This window comes from Rhinolophus sinicus, linkage group LG03, assembly GCF_036562045.2.
Source record: "Rhinolophus sinicus isolate RSC01 linkage group LG03, ASM3656204v1, whole genome shotgun sequence".
NCBI lineage: Eukaryota > Metazoa > Chordata > Mammalia > Chiroptera > Rhinolophidae > Rhinolophus > Rhinolophus sinicus.
Genome location: NC_133753.1, coordinates 36,331,804 through 36,351,117, shown reverse-complemented (window position 1 = coordinate 36,351,117; position 19,314 = coordinate 36,331,804). Strand labels below are relative to the sequence as shown.

At 42.9% G+C, this 19,314-nt stretch overlaps 1 protein-coding gene across 1 annotated transcript in view; it reads right to left on the bottom strand.

Annotated features, from left to right (window-relative positions):
* The window catches only part of SLC35F4 (solute carrier family 35 member F4), a 243,541-nt gene extending 225,053 nt beyond the window's left edge, over window positions 1-18,488 (bottom strand). Inside the window, exon 1 of the mRNA XM_074327431.1 lies at window positions 18,384-18,488. Coding sequence (XP_074183532.1) covers window positions 18,384-18,420 — 37 coding nt within the window. The 5' untranslated portion in view covers window positions 18,421-18,488. The remainder of the gene's footprint in view (window positions 1-18,383) is intronic.
* Window positions 18,489-19,314: the final 826 nt, after the last annotated feature.

Here is a 19,314-nt window from a genome sequence, read left to right as displayed (position 1 = left end):
ATAAAAAAAATTCCCATTCTCTCTCTCCACCTCCAAGGTGTTGTGGTCAGTTAGCAGCACATTGGGAAAACCCAGATAAATGCATTCTAATTAAGCTGAAACAAGCTTAATATCTTGCCTCTCCCAGGGCACATGTATGTATATTGAGTGCAGGTGCCTTAGCTGCAGAAAGCAAACTCCTGAGGATGGCATTTCAGAGGTAGGCCAATGTGCGAAATATTTGGATGTGGCCCTCAACTGACCTTAAAAGGCAGTCTCCTATTCTGGTCATTCCTCAAGTCTAACGTTTGTCAAGACCATGAAGAAAGAAAGAGTAATGGACTCAAAATGGTGCCTCCTTCAGGAAAACTCTGAAGTGGTCATTAAAGGGGGGAAAAATTGAATGTGAAGAATTTTTGTGATTCTTTTTCACTTTGTAAGAAAGTAAAGTGTCAAAATCATAGAGAACATTATACCTGAAGGGAACCCTAGAAACCAAGCGTCGCCACCTGTCTCATTTTACAGAGGATGAAACGGAAGCCCAGAGCCTTGCTCCAAACTGCACAGTGAATGGGTGTCGGAACCAGAAGCAGAACTTCATTCTACTTGACTCCAGTCCAACGCACCTTCTAGTACACCTCACCGGTGGTGTCCAATTTCATGGACAGTCGCTTGACACCTGTATCTGGTTAGATACCTAGTGATGAGAAAAATAACTTCCCTGTGCTTTTGTCCGTACTTCTTACATCATCACACTCAAATTTTGAATTTGTTATATTTGAATTCATCCCTGCTATTGACAGAGGTAAAGGAGGGTCTCTAATAGATGACAAAATGTCTGCCAAAGGTCAAACTGCAAAGAAGGACACAGGCATAGGTAGAGTCTATAAATGGGATGTGCGGATGTGGCAGCCAGCTGGCTTGATGATGTGAATTTGGAAACTATCCCATCAGAAATGAGAAACCATGAGTGCAAGTCACATAAAAATGAAATTAGTCCTTTTCATACAGCCAGGAGGGAAAAACAATGTGTGGCATCCAACAGAGATTGGCGACACCCCATCCTCCTCTTTGGACATTATATCATGTTGTCCTGCCTGGGAGAGCTCCAATTGCTAGAGATCTGTGGCTCCTCTGATCTCTGGTCACCAATTATCTCACAGCTGCTTCGCTGTCAAAGAAAACACCCCAAACCCCACTCTGTCTTTGCATTAAATGAAGCACAAAGCACAACTCAGTAGAGGATCTAAAAGGCCCTACGGAAATTGTTCAAGCTTGAGACACCACCACCAGTATTAAACTTCCTAGCCCCTACCCCCAAACACCCCAGTGTGTGCAAAACTCTTTATGTGAGGTATGAGAAGTAAACTGTCATCTGCAGGGTAGACGTAAAGTTTCATGGGAATAGGATCAGCCAAAGCCCCAAATCCACTCATTTACTCTGGTCCGTCCCCCGTGTCCTCAAAGAAGATCTCATTCTCTGGTCCATCTCACTGCCTTACTGACATTGTTGAAACCGTCATATCTATTATGGGGAATGTGTCCGGCTTATAACATCTTCGCCTAATTTTCCATTCATATAACTCAAATGGCAAAAATTGTAATGTCAACTTGCTAGAGTTTGGCAGTGTTAGTTGTTTAGCCAAAGCTGTCCACAGTTTACATGATGAGAATGTCTCTAGTTCTGGCTCTCTGATGGATCCCTCCACCTCTTTATCCTGTCCAAAACATTGCAATTTCCAGAGAAACTAACAAAGATTGGCTTCAAACCATGAGCTGTCCTATGAACAAATATTCTAATTTTGCCCAGAACACTGCTAGTTCATACCTGTTGTCCCACTGAATTAGTAACAGCACTCCCTGTCACTCAACACGTGTCTTTGTTGGATAAAGTATATAGTCATCCTACCTGTAATTTGTATACATGGATATGGAAAGATGTCAAAACTATGACTGTGAAAAAAATCAAGTCACTTAATAGTATGTAAAGTACAATCCCACTTGTCTAAAAAAATCAAATATGTGTGCTTAAAAATACAGATGTAGAAAATTTCCAAAAGAGACTTTGCAATGATTACTTTAAGGAAATGAGAATCGGGGATGGGGAATGGTAAGGAGGCCTTTTATTTTTTTCACTTTATGTCTATTTGATACTTTTACTATTAACATAAATTTATTTTCTAATAATTAAAGAATGGTCTATAGGACTGAAGGTTTAGAATTCCTGTGATGCAAAAGTGCTGCTGAGGTTTTATTATCACAGCTATTATTTATCAATGTATTTACCTGCTTTAAAAACGGTGACAACCAAAAAGTATGTAGCAGCAGTCAGTACCATGAAATGTATGATTCAGAACTATCTCTCCCCACCCAACCCCCTCTTCTGTCCTCATGCTCTCCTCGTAATGAGTAAGAGAGTAAAAGTAAGGTAGATAAAAGGATAAAGGTCACTGGCAAACCCAGAGAATGTTGACATGGGTGGGCTTGCACCAGGCTCCTGGGTGGCAAACATCTTTTGGTTTCTGGGGTGGCTCCTCTGTCAGGTAGCCCCACTTCTCCTCCTCTCCCTCAAGACATACACGCAGATTGGTTTTTCTCTGGCTACAATTGTGGATAGCATACAATCAAATGTGTAGAACACAAAACTGAACAGAAAATCATGGATGTAGATTAAAAGACAAGCTCTGCACCTCGGAAGCAATAAATATTTATTTCATCCTCTCTGCCGTGGGAAAACGACCTTCCCCTATTTTCCTGCTGATATATGAGTCTCAGAAGATCAATGAAGCAAAGTTCTCTCCTACTTACTTTCGGGGTTTAGTATAGTAAGTTTGGTATTTCACCAAAGACCCCACAAATTGTTGGGAAGCACATTACTTACAACACACAGACCCTAAGCTCTGGGGTGACTAAAGCAAATGACTTGGTCTCCTTGTTTAATCAGTGGGCCCCTTTCCCTCTTGCGTGCTACCGCTTCTCTTATTGAAAATAAGAACAATGCTGATGCAAGTAGGTGAGTGAGTAAGTCAGCCAAGAAGAGTTTGGCAGAAGAGACCTTTTTGCTCTGGCACAGGATCATTTATTTGTGAAGGTCGCTGGACCACCTCATTAAAATCAATGCAGATTGCTTAACACAAATATTGACAAAATGAAGTAGAACCAAATGGGAAAAAAAGTAAGGGATTTTAGGCCTGGATTATCGATACTCTGTTAAAATCTTCCTTTTAAAATTGCAGGAAGTATAAACCATAACATGAATCAGGAAGAAATTATACCAACTATCGCTCATTGAGTGCACCTGGAGCAAGAAATAAAATCTTCGTGTGAAAACATAATTAAAACACCTTAACAATTTGAGCAGGACAGCTTTGTTTAAAGAATATGATTATTTGTGGTATTTGTACTAGGGGTTTTTCCTCAGTCTCCATCTATATCATTTTTTATTTGGATGAATTTAAATCCCATTGCATGAATAATGAAAAGTCACTGATTCATTCTGACAAAGAATCAACAAAGAAGATGAGTTTAATGGTTCGGGTCTTCACGGCGAAGTCCATAGCCAAGTGAGCTGAGGCTTTGGGACGCATCTATTAACCAGTTCCCAGTGAGCTGCAAGCAAAAAGAGTCTCCTTCCTTCCCGCTTTTCATTTAGGAAAGCATTTTCTCTTCCCCAGCCAAGACACACAGCACAGTTGTCTGGATCCCAGCTTTAGGGGTCAATCCATCTGCCCAGCAAGGTTTCCCTAACAGGGGCATCCAGACTCTCATCTGCTTTCTTTCACTGTCCTGGCCAGTGTCACAAGTCCTATACTTTATGAAGTATTGGGTCGGTGCAAAAGTCATTGCGGTTTTTGTAATTATTTTTAACCATTTAAACCGCAATGACTTTTGCACCAACCTAATATCTTGGCATACAATTATGCTTCAAATGAGAGGATTCCCAAGACATGGAAATTACTATTATATCAGTCTTTTACCAGGCACTGCAATGAGGCCTTTCTTTGGCTAAAGCACCAAGGATGCATAGAAACTGAGCCAAACTCTCCCAGGATCTCCACTGCCCTCTAATTGTTCAATTTATTAGGTTGGTGCAAAACTAATTAAGGCTTTTGCAATTATTTTTAACCTTTCAACCGCAATTACTTTTGCACCAACCTAATAATTGGTCATGGCCAGTGACTCTTATGCAACGAAGATGCTGTTCAAGCACTGCAGCAGGAAAACACAGGCTGGCCTCAACTTGCTTTAGGGTCAACAACCTTTCAGATAGGCATTTCCCATTTTTAGGCCTCTCTCCATAGATTGTGGAGGGGAAGAGAGGCTACTGAACTTCCCCTAACTCCTGCCTCTGCCAAGTGGAGATGAGAAAGATTGGATCAACCGCAGACCAGCCTCCAGTGCCCAAGGCAAGTGGGTGCAGTGCTTCTCTCCCCATTCTCTCCCTCAGTCACTCTGAAGTTGTACTGGGCTCCTTTCTCTTCCCAAAGCTCATTCCCACCTCATGGACCCTTGGAATGCTCTGCCCCCAGATCTTCCCATGCCTGGCTTCTTCTGGTCACATGGGTCTCTGCTCAAATGGCATCTCCTCACGGAGGCCGTTCCTGCTCACCAATCTCAGCGAGCAAGCTCCACATCTTGGGTGAAGTTGCCCAGAAGTGAACGCTGAGACGAGGGCTCATGTGCAGGTGATTTATTGAGGACACAGTGCCTGGGGAAACCAGTAAGGGAGTGACGGATAGAGGAGGAGACCTGAGAAGAAGCCACATTTCAAGGGTGAAACTGAGGCAGAATCCAGCCACAACCTGATCCCACGGGAGTTCTGGTGTTAATTAAGCCTGAAAGTTTGTCTGGAATCATTGCCGGGGAGCTGGGCATTCACACTCCTGCACCTGTCAGTCATCGTGTGAGGCCGGCTGGAGGAAGCGAAGGTGGACAGAAACTCCAGCTCTTGCACCTGCCTGGGGAGTGGATCCAGCCACCCCAAGGCAGACCTTTGAAGAGAATCACAGGCTGAGCATTCCTTGGAGTATATCTGATATGTAATTTTAGTAAAAAAGAAAAATGAGAAGGTTCAAATTGAGGTCTACATTTAGCATGTAAGTTATTCAGAGATCCAGTCAAGAACAAACTGAAATATAATATATAGATCTTTGCAGAGATATTTTCATAGTTCCCAACATTTATTCCATGTACACACACTGCTGATTTAACCCAAACCTATTTCTAAATCTATTTTTTATGTTAAGAATTGACTTTGATACCATTACTTTCTCAGCCATTTGAACAGAGACCCATGTGACCAGAAGAAGCCAGGCATGAGAAGATCTGGGGGCAGAGCATTCCAGGGGTCCATCAAGTGGGAATGAGCTTTGGGAGGAGACAGGAGCCCAGTACAACTTCAGAGTGACTAAGGGAGAGACTGGGGGCTGGTAGGTCCCCACAAGAGCTGAGATTCTGATGTGGAAGCTATTCACAGAGGATCTCCATGGCAGTGGTGAAGGGCCCCAAAGCAGACCTCCTGAACTGGGGCCAAGTGGCAGTTATAGATCTCAAAGGAGTCCCTCCATCAGCTATAGTGGAGGGGAGGCTAGGTGGGCCAGGGGGCAGGACTACAGCCTGCTCAGGGCAAGAGAGAACAGCTGCCAACTTTAGCCATCTCTGTCAGCAGATCAAGCAGCAGTCAGGTGGACAAGGGACATTGGCCTGGAGACCAGGAGAGACAAGGACCTCACCCCCTCAGGAGCCTGGTTCTGCCATGTTGCCCTAGGGTTGTGGAAAGTCGTCCCCTCCCTGCATATCCCAAAGCAACATTTTAGAAAAGAAGCAACAGAGTGAGAAAGGGAGGCTCTCTGAGAAGCTGAGCGTTTTTATCCGACAGAGACTCTATGCTACTACTGTTAGGTAGAAGTTACAAAACGTAGGAGAGGGAAGAGGGGTGGGAGGTGGTCCATAGTGCCTACAGGAAAAGCTCACAAGTAACTGATTAACTGCCTCCAGCCACATATCTGTTTTTACAACGGACGACAAGAGGTGGTCTGGAGCAAGATAAGGATCTGAGTTAGCAGACTTCCACCCATCTTAGGAGGTCACTCCGTTCGGTGGAAGAGCATGTGCCACCTTTTCCTGCTAAATCAGTAAGTAACTCCCTTACCCCACCCGGCAAACTATGTAAGTCCTCAGGACAAGAGGACTGGGGGCCTATACCTCTCTAACCCACCTCGGTGAGGCCCGTTCTCTTCCCTGAGAACATATCACCAATAAACTCGGCTCGCATACTAATCAGCTTACTGATTTTTGATTCTTCCCCATTGGCAAGAAGAGCTGAGACTCCTACAACACTACCTAAGGGAGCTGTTTAATGTATGGGCTTGGACTATGTTTGAAATTGGATTGGACAGTTAAATAATTTTCTCCTGTGGGATGGGGCGTGAGAAAGGCCAAACTTCCTGGAGACAAAACAAAGATATACATTTTCCTCTAAACATCCAAGTTATACAGCAAGTTAAACGGGCAACCATACTACAAATATGTGAAGTGCATAGCAACAAGCCTGCTATATAGAAAGTGATCGATAAATGGTAACTAGGTTAAATAGGTTAAGTAAGGGCCAAGAAAAATCCATTAGATTCAGCAGTTAAGGAGATACTCCCTTTTGGGAGAGCAGTTTCAGCAAATGAAGGGGATGGAAACTAGCCACATAGGACATTCAACCTAATTGTGAAAGCCATGCTAGACCAACATTCTATAATACACGGTACAGCTCTCATTTTCTGTAGAGGCAAAAAGGGGTGTGAATAGAGTACAGATGAAGTCTGACTCTCCCAGGTCAAGGCTCAGTATTATTATCCACTGAATGGAAATACCCTTCAGGGAGTTTAAATCCTAGTTCTGGAAATTGGCTCCAAAGCAATACTCTTGTTGAGAATGGGGTTGGTTGTTGCTAAGTGTGAGATGACAGGTAAACATGAAAAAACATACGCTCCAAAGCTATAGCCAAGCATTCTTCAGTTAAGAAAAATCCTTTAAAAAATTAGTTCATCCTATAGACCCCCAAATGGTGGTTTTCAAGATGAGGCTTGCACAACTCAGAGTCTGGAGAGGACTCTCCGTGTTCTCAAAGCGCTGTCACTTCTCTTGTCTCAGATAAAGGCTGCTATGGCTTATGCTTCCAGGCAGAGAGGTTCCCTAATACCCAGTGCATAGTTCTGCTTCTTCTCCCTGAGAAGTAGATCATTTATCCATCAGTGGAGTAGTGGCTTTTAGAGAAATGGTGAAATAGGGATGCTGGTCCTGATCACCCACACTTTTCTCTCCGGGATCCCACGAGCTAATTTTGCTATCATTCCAACCTCTTCAAAACACAAAGCCCTCAGTCCACTCCCTGGCTGCCTGGCTGTCTCCTCTCCCAAACGCTCTTACATAACTGCTCCTCTTCTCCAAACTCAAGCAGTGCCCCAGGCCTGCCCTCACCTCCTTCCTCCTCCTCCCCCTCTCCTCCAATCAAAATTTGCTAGTTTTCTGTTCCATGATCTCAGGCCCCACTCCCTCCCAGGGGCAAAGATGATCATGTCTTTCAGATGACCTGGCATCATTACTCATAGGTACCTTGGTTACCTTGTAAAAATACGTAATGCCCCATGAAAAGATGCTGAACTTCATTAGCCCGTGGGGAAATGCAAATCAAAACCACAGTGAGAAACTACCTCACAGGCACTCAGATGACCATAATCAAAAATGTGGAAAATAACAAGAAAACAAGAGTTGGTAATGATGTGAAGAAATGGGAACCCTTGTACATTACTGCTGGGAACGTCAAATAGTGCAACAGTTTATCCACATTATCGACCACAACATGGATAAACCTTGGAAACATTATGCTAAGTGAAAGAAGCCAGACACAAAAGTCACATTTTTTATGATTCCACTTATATGAAGTATTCATAATAGGTAAATACATAGAGACAGAAAGCAGATTAGAGTTTGCCTAGAGCTTGGGGGGAGGAGGAATTGCATATGAGGTTTTATTTTGGAATGATACAAGTGTTTTGGAACGTGACAGAGTTAGTTGTTACACATTATTGTGTATATGCTAAACGCCACTGAATTATTCACTTTAAAATGGTTAATGAATTCCACCTCAATATTTTAAAAAATGTTTATGTCTGCTTAAGACCATTAAAAAGTAACCCGGAGCGAGAATACATGGCCTATAAACATCTTGAAAGCAGAGGTTACATCTCATAAAAATGTATGTCCCTTATAGAGGCTAGCAAAGTGTCTGGTATACAGATATGTCATAAATATTTGTAGAATGAATAAGTGAATGGGTGAATGCATTTCCAGGGCTGGGTATTTTGTTGCAGGCAGCTACCAGCCCTGACCCTACCCCTGAGGACAGCTGCCAGTTCTGCATCTCACCGGGTGGGTAGGTGACGATTCCATCTCGGAGTTGCAAAGTATCTGTGAGCTTTCCTGTGTTCCAATACTTTGAAACTTAGCAAGAAATCTGTGCCTTTCTTTTTTCTCAATTTAAAATTGTACGTTTTGCTATCCTGGTTACAGAGATGCCACTGACTGAAATATCTTGCCTCAAGAGTGGATGATGTCAGCATCTCATTATCACAATGTTCCTCCCTGTACTCTCATGTTCTTACAGAGAATGCTCCAATTTAGTGTTAAGCCCCTTAAAATGCAGGGTTGTAACTAATCACAAGGGAGAAATAACTCTGTTGCAGTACAAGATGCTTAACCCATTCAAACTATGAAACAGTTGAATTTCCTGAAGTAAATTTAATCTTATTCCAGCCCTATTTCTGGACAGAATTTATTTTGTAACTCATTCAGTATCTCAAATCCTCAAGTCGCTTTCATAACCCTGTTGCTTCCTTTATTACCCAACCTGACCGTAGGTGAGATAACTTAAAAAATACTTTTTGAGTTTTATATATTTTATAATAATTACAAGCATCTTCCCCAAGCCAAATATGGAGTGAAGACAGTCCCCAATGAGTTTTTGTCTTTTGTTTCAATGAGGTGGCATTTCCAGATTTTCAGTACAAGTTTATCAACCAATTAATACCACTTGGTTTCCCAAGCCAGATATGCTATTGGAAGAATTTTAATGACAAATATAATCAAGGACTGTCACTGTGCTCTCGGAAGCCACTGCTTACACTTGTCCTTGATAATATGGCATCCAGGTCAACCATGGTTTTTGTTCTTATAATAAAAATGCAGATAGGACTTTTTTCAAGCAATTTCATATACCTTACCTAATTTGATATTTCCAACTACCAATGATATGCATAGAATAGTTGTGTATTGTTATCTCTATTTTAAAAATTCAGAATCTGAGATTTAAGAATTTTTAAAAAATGTTTCAAGGTCACATACTTCGTAAAAGCACAGATCAGGCTTGAATCCAGTTCATTAAAAGGCAGAACTCCAGCCTCTCACTTCTACAGCAATGCTTCTAATCCCTCTCTCCCACGAACACAAGTAAACCACCAAAATAAGTCAGAGTTTTATTGAATAAATCTGGCTTATATTGCTTTGTTTTGTCTTGCAGAAAGAGTTACTCTGCCCTCAGTTTCTAGCTGTAGTCTTCAACAGTATTTGCCTGGAATTGGTAACATTAAAGACACCGTGAATCGGAACTAAGATCTTTTTTCAAGTTATCCATCTGTCATCTGTTCACTGAAGGTTCTGGCAAAGAGCAGTGGGATCCTTACCCTATTCCTGATGTGATTTGTAATTTCCTGCTATTCCCCGATCTCTTTTCATTAATTACATTCATCCCCTGCACTTTTGTACCGTTTCCAAAACTAGAGGCTTGATATGATTTGCTGTGATAGCTGTGATTTTTTTAGCTCCTGGATTCCCTTTCTTTCTGTCCTGTAGTTAATAGTTACCCTACGTGGTGCTTCCTCCTGGCAAAATGCAGTGCGTTTTCCAGCAAGTTTCAGTCTGCTCACCCTGCCCTGGGTTACTGCCCATTCCCACGATGTCACAGGACTCTCGCCCAGCCTGATACTCCCCCTGCTCCTCATCCTTCCCCACTCCCTCTGCAAACCTCAGCGGTGGAAGTCCCCAACCCTGAGGTCTGCATGGATCACCCAGCTGAACTTCTTCCCTAACACTATTCGATCCAGTTAACTGCCAATGCTGGGAAAGTACAATTGGTGAAGGACATCAGGGGATCTATGGTGAACGTCCAGAGAGGTTAGTCCTTTCATGGAATCACTTGGTATCAACTTGCTTTTTCCCTCAGGCCTTCCTTCCTTGCTGGGAGAGAATTGACAGGACAGGACAATGAACAGGCTCATAAACACTTGATTTATTTCTACTCTTGGGGACCATGCCCATGGGAGAGACGACAGGCAGCCACCATGCCCACGAAGGCTCTAGCACAGCCTCAGCACGTTTTCCTTCAACAACAATGAACCCCCTCCCCCAAAGGACTCAGATATTGTCCCTGCGCAAACTCCCTCCAAGCTCTATCCCAGTTCCTGTCTCCCTCTTGTGGTTGCAGAAAAGTCAACACTGTTCTTGTTATTCCGGAGTCATCCTTGCATGGCCAAGTACCAGGCTGACCAAAAACAAGTTCTATTTCTACTGATGCAATTCATTCTATTTCTACCAAGAAAACATAAACACAAATTTTCCCAGATATCCATAACCACAAACAAAACCTCTCGTAAGTGACCTTTCACATACAATTGAGTTAATCCAATAATTTCTCCCACATAGAAAATGTAACTTTTTCTCCTGAACTGTCCCCCCAAGCTCTCCCCGAGATAAATGAACTTTTGCATAGTCTCGATTCCTAATTAAGTGTGCGCATCCTTTTTCCCATCCTCCACTGCTTTCATTCCCCTTATCCCTCACTTAATCAGGGCTGCCCACCTTCTCACCTGTATTCAATACTAACTCTTCAAAGTTGTGCTTTGTGAGGCCTCTATGACATACCACCCAGCTAAGGTGGCTATTTGCTGAAAGCTATGCTTTGCAAATAGGCCATGAGCCCATGAATTATCAGAGAGCCCAGAGACTTACAGCTGCTATTTCTGCCTTGAGCTAAGCAAAATAAAGAAGCTGCTGTCCAAGTGGAAATGAATTCCCACTGTGATACAAAACAGTGATTAAAGGGCAGCTGCTGTCATCACTGCCCTTTACTGAATGAGAAAACTGGGGTTCAGATAAGTGAAGTGCATTGCCCAGATGTTCACAGATGATAAATGGCAGGGCTGGGCCTCAAACCCCAGGTTGCGAGCATAATCATTGCACCAACCTGCCACTGCAGCCAGCCAAGTTGTTCTGCCCCAATTGCAGGCTCACCTACAAGCCTTTTGCTAGTAATTTGGTTTCCTCTGTGGCTTTTCTCAAAGTTTAGAATTTGCTGACCAGCCAAAAAAGAATATTTGGCTACATCTGACCACTACATTTATCCCTATAAATTGACAAATGGGCATCTTCTGAATTAAAAGGGGACAAAAGTTGATTCATCCTAATCTTTACAATTTTTCCAAAATATTTCTGAGCCATGACATCTAAGACAAATGAGTTTCACTTCAAAGTCTCACCATTTACCACAGCTCTTCTTGTCTGTGTTCTAGTAGTTCCTCATTGCGTTATTGTATTTAGTGATTTCTAAGAACACTGCTGCCTCGGTTGGAGTAACTAATGCTAGTTACCGCAACTCAATAACAAAGGCTTATTTCTCACATAGAACGGTCTGACACAGGCTGCACTTCTCCTCCATCTTGTAGCTAAACCATCTGGAATTTGTGGCCTTCAAGGTCACCACATGGCAAGGAGAGGACAAGAATGAGACCAAAAGAAGGACGAGGAGACCGCAGAGGAGAATGACTACCATTTAATAAACACTGACTGTGTGCTGTGCTCTGACCTACTCACTTTAGCACGATATGTCAGTGTTCGCTATAGCATATGTACTGCTGATTATAAGGCCAGATCATTTTAAAGGTACACATAAAAAAATTTTTTTTTACTTTAAGAATTACAAATTTGGGAGATTTCTGGTCAAGATGGCAGAGTAGGTAAACGCGGTGGTATCTTCTCTCACAACCACATCAAAATTACAAAACAACCATCATTGAGAACCACCTAAAATCTTGCATAACTGAAGCCCTTCAACTAAGGACATACAGAAGAAGCTCCCTTGACACTGGTATGAGGGGCAGAGATGCGGAACAGGCTGGTCCCACACCCGCTTGTGACCATTAAAAACGGGGAGGGATATATCTGCTGCAGAGGTCCCTCCTGGAGGAGTGAGGGGTCCCAGCACTGCACCAGGCTTCCCAGCCCAGGGTTCTGTTGCCAGGGAGAGAAGACCCCATGATTTCTGGTTGTGAAAACCAGCGGAGATTGTGGCTGAGTGAGATGAAGGGTGACTGCAATCCCAGGAGCTCCTCTTAAAGTGCCCATGCACAAACTTACTCACTGATGAACTCAATTGCTCTGAGCTCCAGTGCTGGGGCAGCAGTTTGAAAAACACCAAAGACATATGATATGGGAGGAACTGAGTTGTCTAGCTGCAATGCAAGGGCTGGAGGGGCAGCTTTCTCCTGGACAGAGTTGTTGGCAGGAGCCATTGTTTCTTTGTTGAGATCTCCCATCTCCTGGCATGCAGACACAGGTAGGCATCATATATCTGAGTCTCCAGCAAACTGGCTCATGCTGTTCATTTGCTCAGCTTTGGTGATTCTGAGACCCTGCCTCACCCAACTTTCAGGCACACCCAAGCCTCTTCCAGTGGCTTTTTCATAAGAATGGACTGCTTTGGCTCATGCTGCAGACTTTTCTAATGTCTCTCAAGGGTTTACAAAACCCAAACAAGCAGCATCTGGCTTCAGCATGTTCTGTACCTCTGGCTGAGCAGCACTAAGCCTGGCACTAATGACAGCTGGCCTTGGTCTCTCAAAACACTTTTGAGCACAGCATGGGTGGCAGCCATGTGCAGATTGCTTTGTGGCTCATGCCAGGTGGCCCTGGGCAGGGCACAAGATGCAGCTGAACTTGGCCTCCCAGGTGACCCTGGGCCTAGCACACTCAGTGGCCAGCTTCAAACTGAGCTAGAGCATCGCTTGGCTACCGCCAAGTATGACACACCCAAAGGGCAGACTGGGCAGGCACCAGAGCCCTGCTAAAGTGAATTCTGATTCATAGGGTCAGCCCCTCCACAACAGGCCCTTCACTGTAGTAATGGTCAGTCCTCACAACCAATGAGCCTGAGAGTCAATCCCTCTCATTGATGTGCAAACAGCAACCAAGGCTCAGCTATAATAGGTGGACACACACAACCCACACAAGGGACACACTTGGAGCATCTGGCTCTGGTGACAAGGGAGACTGTGCCGTTAGGCCCCACAGGACACCTACTACCTTGCATCACGACAATGCACCAGCTCACATGGCACTGTCTGTAAGGGAATTTTTAGCCAGTAAACAAGTAACTGTATTGGAACACCCTCCCTACTCACCTAATCTGGCCCCCAGTGATTTCTAAGGCCATTCTACTAAGACCTAAGACTTGGAGACATAGCAGCCCTACCTAATATATGGAAACAAACACTAGAAGGCAGCTTAAATGGGGAGACAAAGAAACATGTTCCAATAAAAGAAGAGAACAAAGCTCCAGAAAAAGAATTAAACAAAATAGAAACAAACAACCTACCAGATGCAGGGTTCAAAACAATGGTTATAAGGATGCTCAATGATCTCAGGAAGAACTTCAAGAAAGATAGGCAACATAAAAATGGAGATAGAAAACATAAAAAAGAACCAGTCAGATATAAAGAACACAATAATCGAAATGAAAAATACATTACAGGGAGTCAAAAGTAGATTAGATGAAGCAGAGGACTGAATCAGCAATTTAGAAGATAAGGTAGGAGAAAACACCCAATCAGAACAGCAAAAAGAAAAAAGAATCCAAAGAAATTGAGGCAAGTTTAAGGGGCCTCTGAGACAACATCAAGTGTACCAACATTCACATCATAGGGGTTCCAGAAAAAGAAGAGAGAGAGCAAGGAATTGAAAACCTATTTGAAGAAATAATGACTGAAAACCTCCCTAACCTGGCAAAGAAAATAGATATTCAAGCCCAGGAATCACAGATGAACCCAAAGAGGCCCACACTAAGATACATCATAATTAAAATGTCAAAGATTAAAGACAAAGAAAGAATCTTAGAAGCAGCAAGAAAAAAGAAGTTAGTTACCCACAAGGGAGCACCCATAAGATTGTCAGCTGATTTCTCAACAGAAACTTTGCAGGCCAGAAGGGATTTGCACAAAGTATTCAATGTGATGAAAAGCAAGGACCTACAACCAAGATGACTCTACCCAGCAAAGCTATCACTTAGAATTGAAGGACAGATAAAGAGATTTCCAGACAAGAAAAAGCTAAAGGCATTCATTACCTCCAAAGCAGAATTACAAGGAATCTTAGAAGGATTTCTTTTAGGTGGGGAAAAAAAATATGTATAATAAAATGGCAATAACGACATACCGATCAACAATTACTTTAAATGTAAATAGATTGAATGTCCCAATGAAAAGACATAGGGTGGCTGAATGGATAAGAAAACAAGACCGTTACATACGAGGTCTGAAAATTAAGTTTGTGAACTTGTTGCAATGATGTTCCTAACATTTTTGGTATCAGAGGGATTATTCATTATGAATTTGTACCAACTGGACAAACAGTTAACCAAGTTTACTATTCAGAAGTGCTGAAAAGGCTGCGTGAAAAAAGTTAGACGACCTGAACTTCTCACCTACAATTCATGGCTCTTGCATCAGGACAATGTACCAGTTCACACGGCACTGTCTGTGAGAGAATTTTTAGCCAGGAAACAAATAACTGTATTGGAACACCCTCCCTACTCACCTGATCTGGCCCCCAGTGATTTCCTTCGTTACCCGAAGATAAAGGAAATATTGAAAGGAAGACATTTTGATGACATTCAAGACATCAAGGGTAATACGATAACAGCTCTGATGACCATTCCAGAAAAAGAGTTCCCAAATAGTTTTGAAGGGTGGACTAGGTGCTGGCTTCGGTGCATAGATTCCCAAGGTGAGTACTTTGAAGGTGACCATAGTGATATTCAGCAATGAGATATGTAGCACTTTTTCTAGGATTCGTTCTCAAATGTCAGACCTTGTATGCTGCTTACAAGACTCACTTCAGTTAATAGATACACACAGAATGAAAGTAAATGGGAGGAAAAAGTTATTTCATGAAAATGGAAACAAACAAACCTAAAAAGCTGGGGTAGCAATATTTATACCAGACAAAATAGACTTTAAAACAAAGGCTACAAGAGACAAAAAAGGACCTAGTAATCCCACTTTGGGGTATTTATCTGAAGAAACACTACTTTGAGCGGATGTGTTCATCCCTATGTTCATTGCAGCATTATTTACAATAGCCAAGATATGAAGACAAACTAAGGGTTCCTGAATGGATGAATGGATAAAGAAGAGGTGGTGCATATATACAATGGAATATTCCTCAGCCATTAAAAAGAATGGAATCTTGCCATCTGCAATAATATGGATGGACCTAGAGGGTATTGTGCTGAGTTTAGTAAGTCAGACAGCAAAAGACTAATGTTTTATTATTTCACTTATAAGTGGAATCTAAAGAACAAAATAAATGAAACAAACAAATTCATAGATACAGAGAACATTTTGGTAATTGCCAGATGGGAGGGGGTTGGAAGTGGGTGAAAAAAGGGGAGATTAAGAAGTACAAATTGGTTGTTACAAAGTAGTCATGGGGATGTAGGGTATAGCATAAGAAATATTGTCAGTAATATTATAATAATTATGTATGGTGTCAGATGGGTACTAGATCTATTGTGGTGATAGATGGGAGGGGAAATAGGGGCAGGGTGAAAAAGGTGATGGGATTAAGAAATACAAATTGGTAGTTACAAAATAGTCAATGAAATGTAAACTAAAGCATAAGGAATATAATCAATAATATGGTAATAACTATGTATAGTGCCAGCTGGGTACTAGACTAGTTAGGGGATCACTTCTTAACTTATATAAATGTCTAACCACTATGCTGTACACCTGATGTAATGTACAGCATAGGAAATATAGGCAATAATACTAGGATAGCATAGTATGGTGTCAGGTGGTTGCTATACTTATCATGGTGATCACTCCACTAGGTCTATAAATGTTGAATAACTAAGGTGTACACCTGAAACTAATATAATATTGTTTGTTAGCTATATTTTAATAAACATCTTTTAAAAAAAGAATTGCAAAATTTTAGTTCTACTTATGGCTTTTCATTATGGTAGTAATACAGTTTCCTTTTTAAACTTTATTTTTCTTTAAGTCAACTTATGGAAAATCTTAAATAATGGCAAAAATCATAAAGGCAATACATAAATGCCTATAATTTAGGAAATCCAGCATTCTCTCTTTTGATCTCAAAATAACTCAGGGTGAGGAAGGTGGAATTAGACCCAGGTGACAAAAGTGGAAACTGAGGTTCTAAGTAGTTCAGTAGTGCTCCCAAGTCCCACAAGTACCAACACAGAATTTAGTCTCAGGTCTGTCTGACTCCAAAATGTATGGCCCTATTCAGGAAACCCCACTGCCCAAGACCTCCCCTGGCCATGACAGATGTGACCGCCTTTAGGTAGAAAGCCATGAACAGACTGAGGGAAGGTTCTCCACAATGGCTCCAGAGTCAGGCTCTACCACCCACCTCTCCCGTGACCTTGGACAAGTAACTTATCTCCTTGAGCCTCATTTTCCTTATCTTGGACATCTGTGATGAAGTTTTGTTAGTAAGTGCTTAGTAAAATGCCTGTCATATGCAGAGTGCTCCATAAATGTTAGTTACGGTTGCTGTTGTTACTAGTATTAATTAAACTAGTCCAGGCTTTTAGACTGAGGATATGGCCATTTTGGTCAGGCCAGGCTTGGAAAATGAGCTGGGCTGAGACTCCATCGTGAAAGAGAACCTCAGGGACTCCTGCTGGAGCAGTTGGGAAAAGGAGGAGTGGACTAGGCGGAGTTCAGGCCCTACCCAGAGGCAGCAGAACATGGCCAAGGCTCTGGAGCCTCTGCCTCAGACAAGGTTTTACCTTCTCTGTGCCTCAGTTCCCTCATCTATGAAATGGGAATGATAACAATGGTGACCTCATATGATTACATATATTAACTGTAAGTTAATGTACAGCACATGGTAAGGGTTATATAAGGTTAGCTGTTTTTACTGGATCCTCTTTTCTCTCTAAGGAAGCTGACAGTTGTGGCAGTGGTGTCTGCTCAGAAGACCCTGGCTCTGGACTAAGACCTCAGTGCTTGAAGACCCCATTGTGGGCATAGCCAACCCTGGTCAGCCATAAGCACGCTGCCCCAAGAAGGACTAGCAGCCTTGGGGCTCACTCAGAGGCCACATGACAAAGGGCTCTGCATCCGGCCATCATATCCAATGGGACATTTCTGATGTCTCATGGATCCCTCCCCTTTTCAGGAGATCCACTTTTGTAAAAAGTATTTGATCCCAAACATTTCTTAAGAGAGAGCCCCTCTCTCATGCCTCTCTCTCCTCTCCTCTCCTCTCTCTCCCCTTGTGTCCTATGATTCTGCTGGTCTCTATCCAGGGACATGTAAGAATGCTCGGTTATAAGGAGCGGTGAACACAAACAGAATCAATAGATCTTGGGCAGTCCTGCCAGCAACCCTCAAGAGGAAGTAAGGAAAGGATCAAAGACACTGGCAGGGGGTGTAACTTCATTCAGGGTGGCCTTGATTCCTAGAGTGAACTAGGAGATTATTCTAAATTTCATGAGTGGTTCTCCTAGTTGGTAAGCAGAGAATAAGAAATCAAGGAATCATTGGGGTGGGAACAGAGGGTAATGGGACGAATTGGGTTGACCACCAAGTAGGTGGCCCAGGGGCCCCCACAGTCCCTGAGGTGAGCTCAATGTTTCCTCTGCACACCCAATCCCCCACCTTTAAACGTGTAAATGAACTCGGGTCTGGGGAGGATGGGAGGGAACAATGTGGGACTTTATGCCTGAGCAACCCCAGGCAAGTGTGAAGCCTGGGGTTTCCCCGGGCAGCTATCAGTGGGCTGGGGTGGGGGCGTGGTGCTTGCAGTTGGCCCCCAAAGTAGGCTCTGGCCCATGATGATGCATTGGGCAGGTGAGTCAGCTGCCTCTGCCTCCCATTCAAAGGCAGAAAAAGACATGATTTTTAGGCTGCCATCACTTGGGCTGGGCCCTGGGACACACAGTGAGCTGTGGGCACCAGTCTGGCTTCTTTATACCCCACAAAAATCTGCATCGAGACCAAATACCATCTCTTGGAAAACAAACTATTTTTAATAATTCATTGGCTTACTTGTGGGGCCAAGGTCCCAGTAGAACACCGAGGACATCCAGAGGAGAGAGAATAAAACTCCTGGCAGGCTGCATTGCAGAGAACAGAGCAGAGCCCCAGAGTAAACAGGTCTGGAAAAGAGAGAACCGAGTTCTGAAATTAACTGGTTGTTCCATGAAAATGCAGGGCAATTAATAATCCTTGGGTCTTTTCCTCTCTCCCTCAATATTTATCCCTACTCTACTCTGACTTCCTCATGTCAAGCAGAGCCATGGCTTTAAACCATTAAAACTAGATTTGATCATGTCCCTTATCTGATTAAAACTTTTCCGTGCTCTTGGGTTAGAGTGCAAGATTCTCACCAGGCCTATAAATCCACCTCCCATCCTCACCTCCTGACAGCTCCTGCTGCCCATTACTTCACGTCCAACCACACTAGCCTCTCACAGAATGCCCTGCTCCGGGGTCTTTGCTCGTGCTCCTCTCTCCGGCTGGAATGCTTCCTCATATTTGCCAGGTTAATTCCTTTTCATTTTTCAAATTTCAGCCCTCCATGCCTCACCAGACTAGTGCAGGTTTCCTTGGTGTATCCTCATCACTCCCTATAGGCTTCCTTCATGACACTTAGTAGCACTGTACTTGATTATCAGTGTGGGTATCTGGTTAACATCTACCTTCTTCCAGAGACTTGTAAGCTCTGTGAGAGCAGAGACCTGAGCAACCTGATGCCTAGCACAGGCCAGATGCTCCGCAAATACTTTTAAGGAAATAACTAAATGAAGGAGTGAAAGGACTGATCCATCCCTAAAAAGAGATTGGAGGACTTGCTTAAGGCTGAACAGCTAAAATCCAAACTCAAATCTGTTTAACCCAAAGCTAATGCTCTAAATAACTATACTCGTAATTCATTAGTAGAACTAGTAGACCAAAAGTGTCTTTCATAACTTAACAA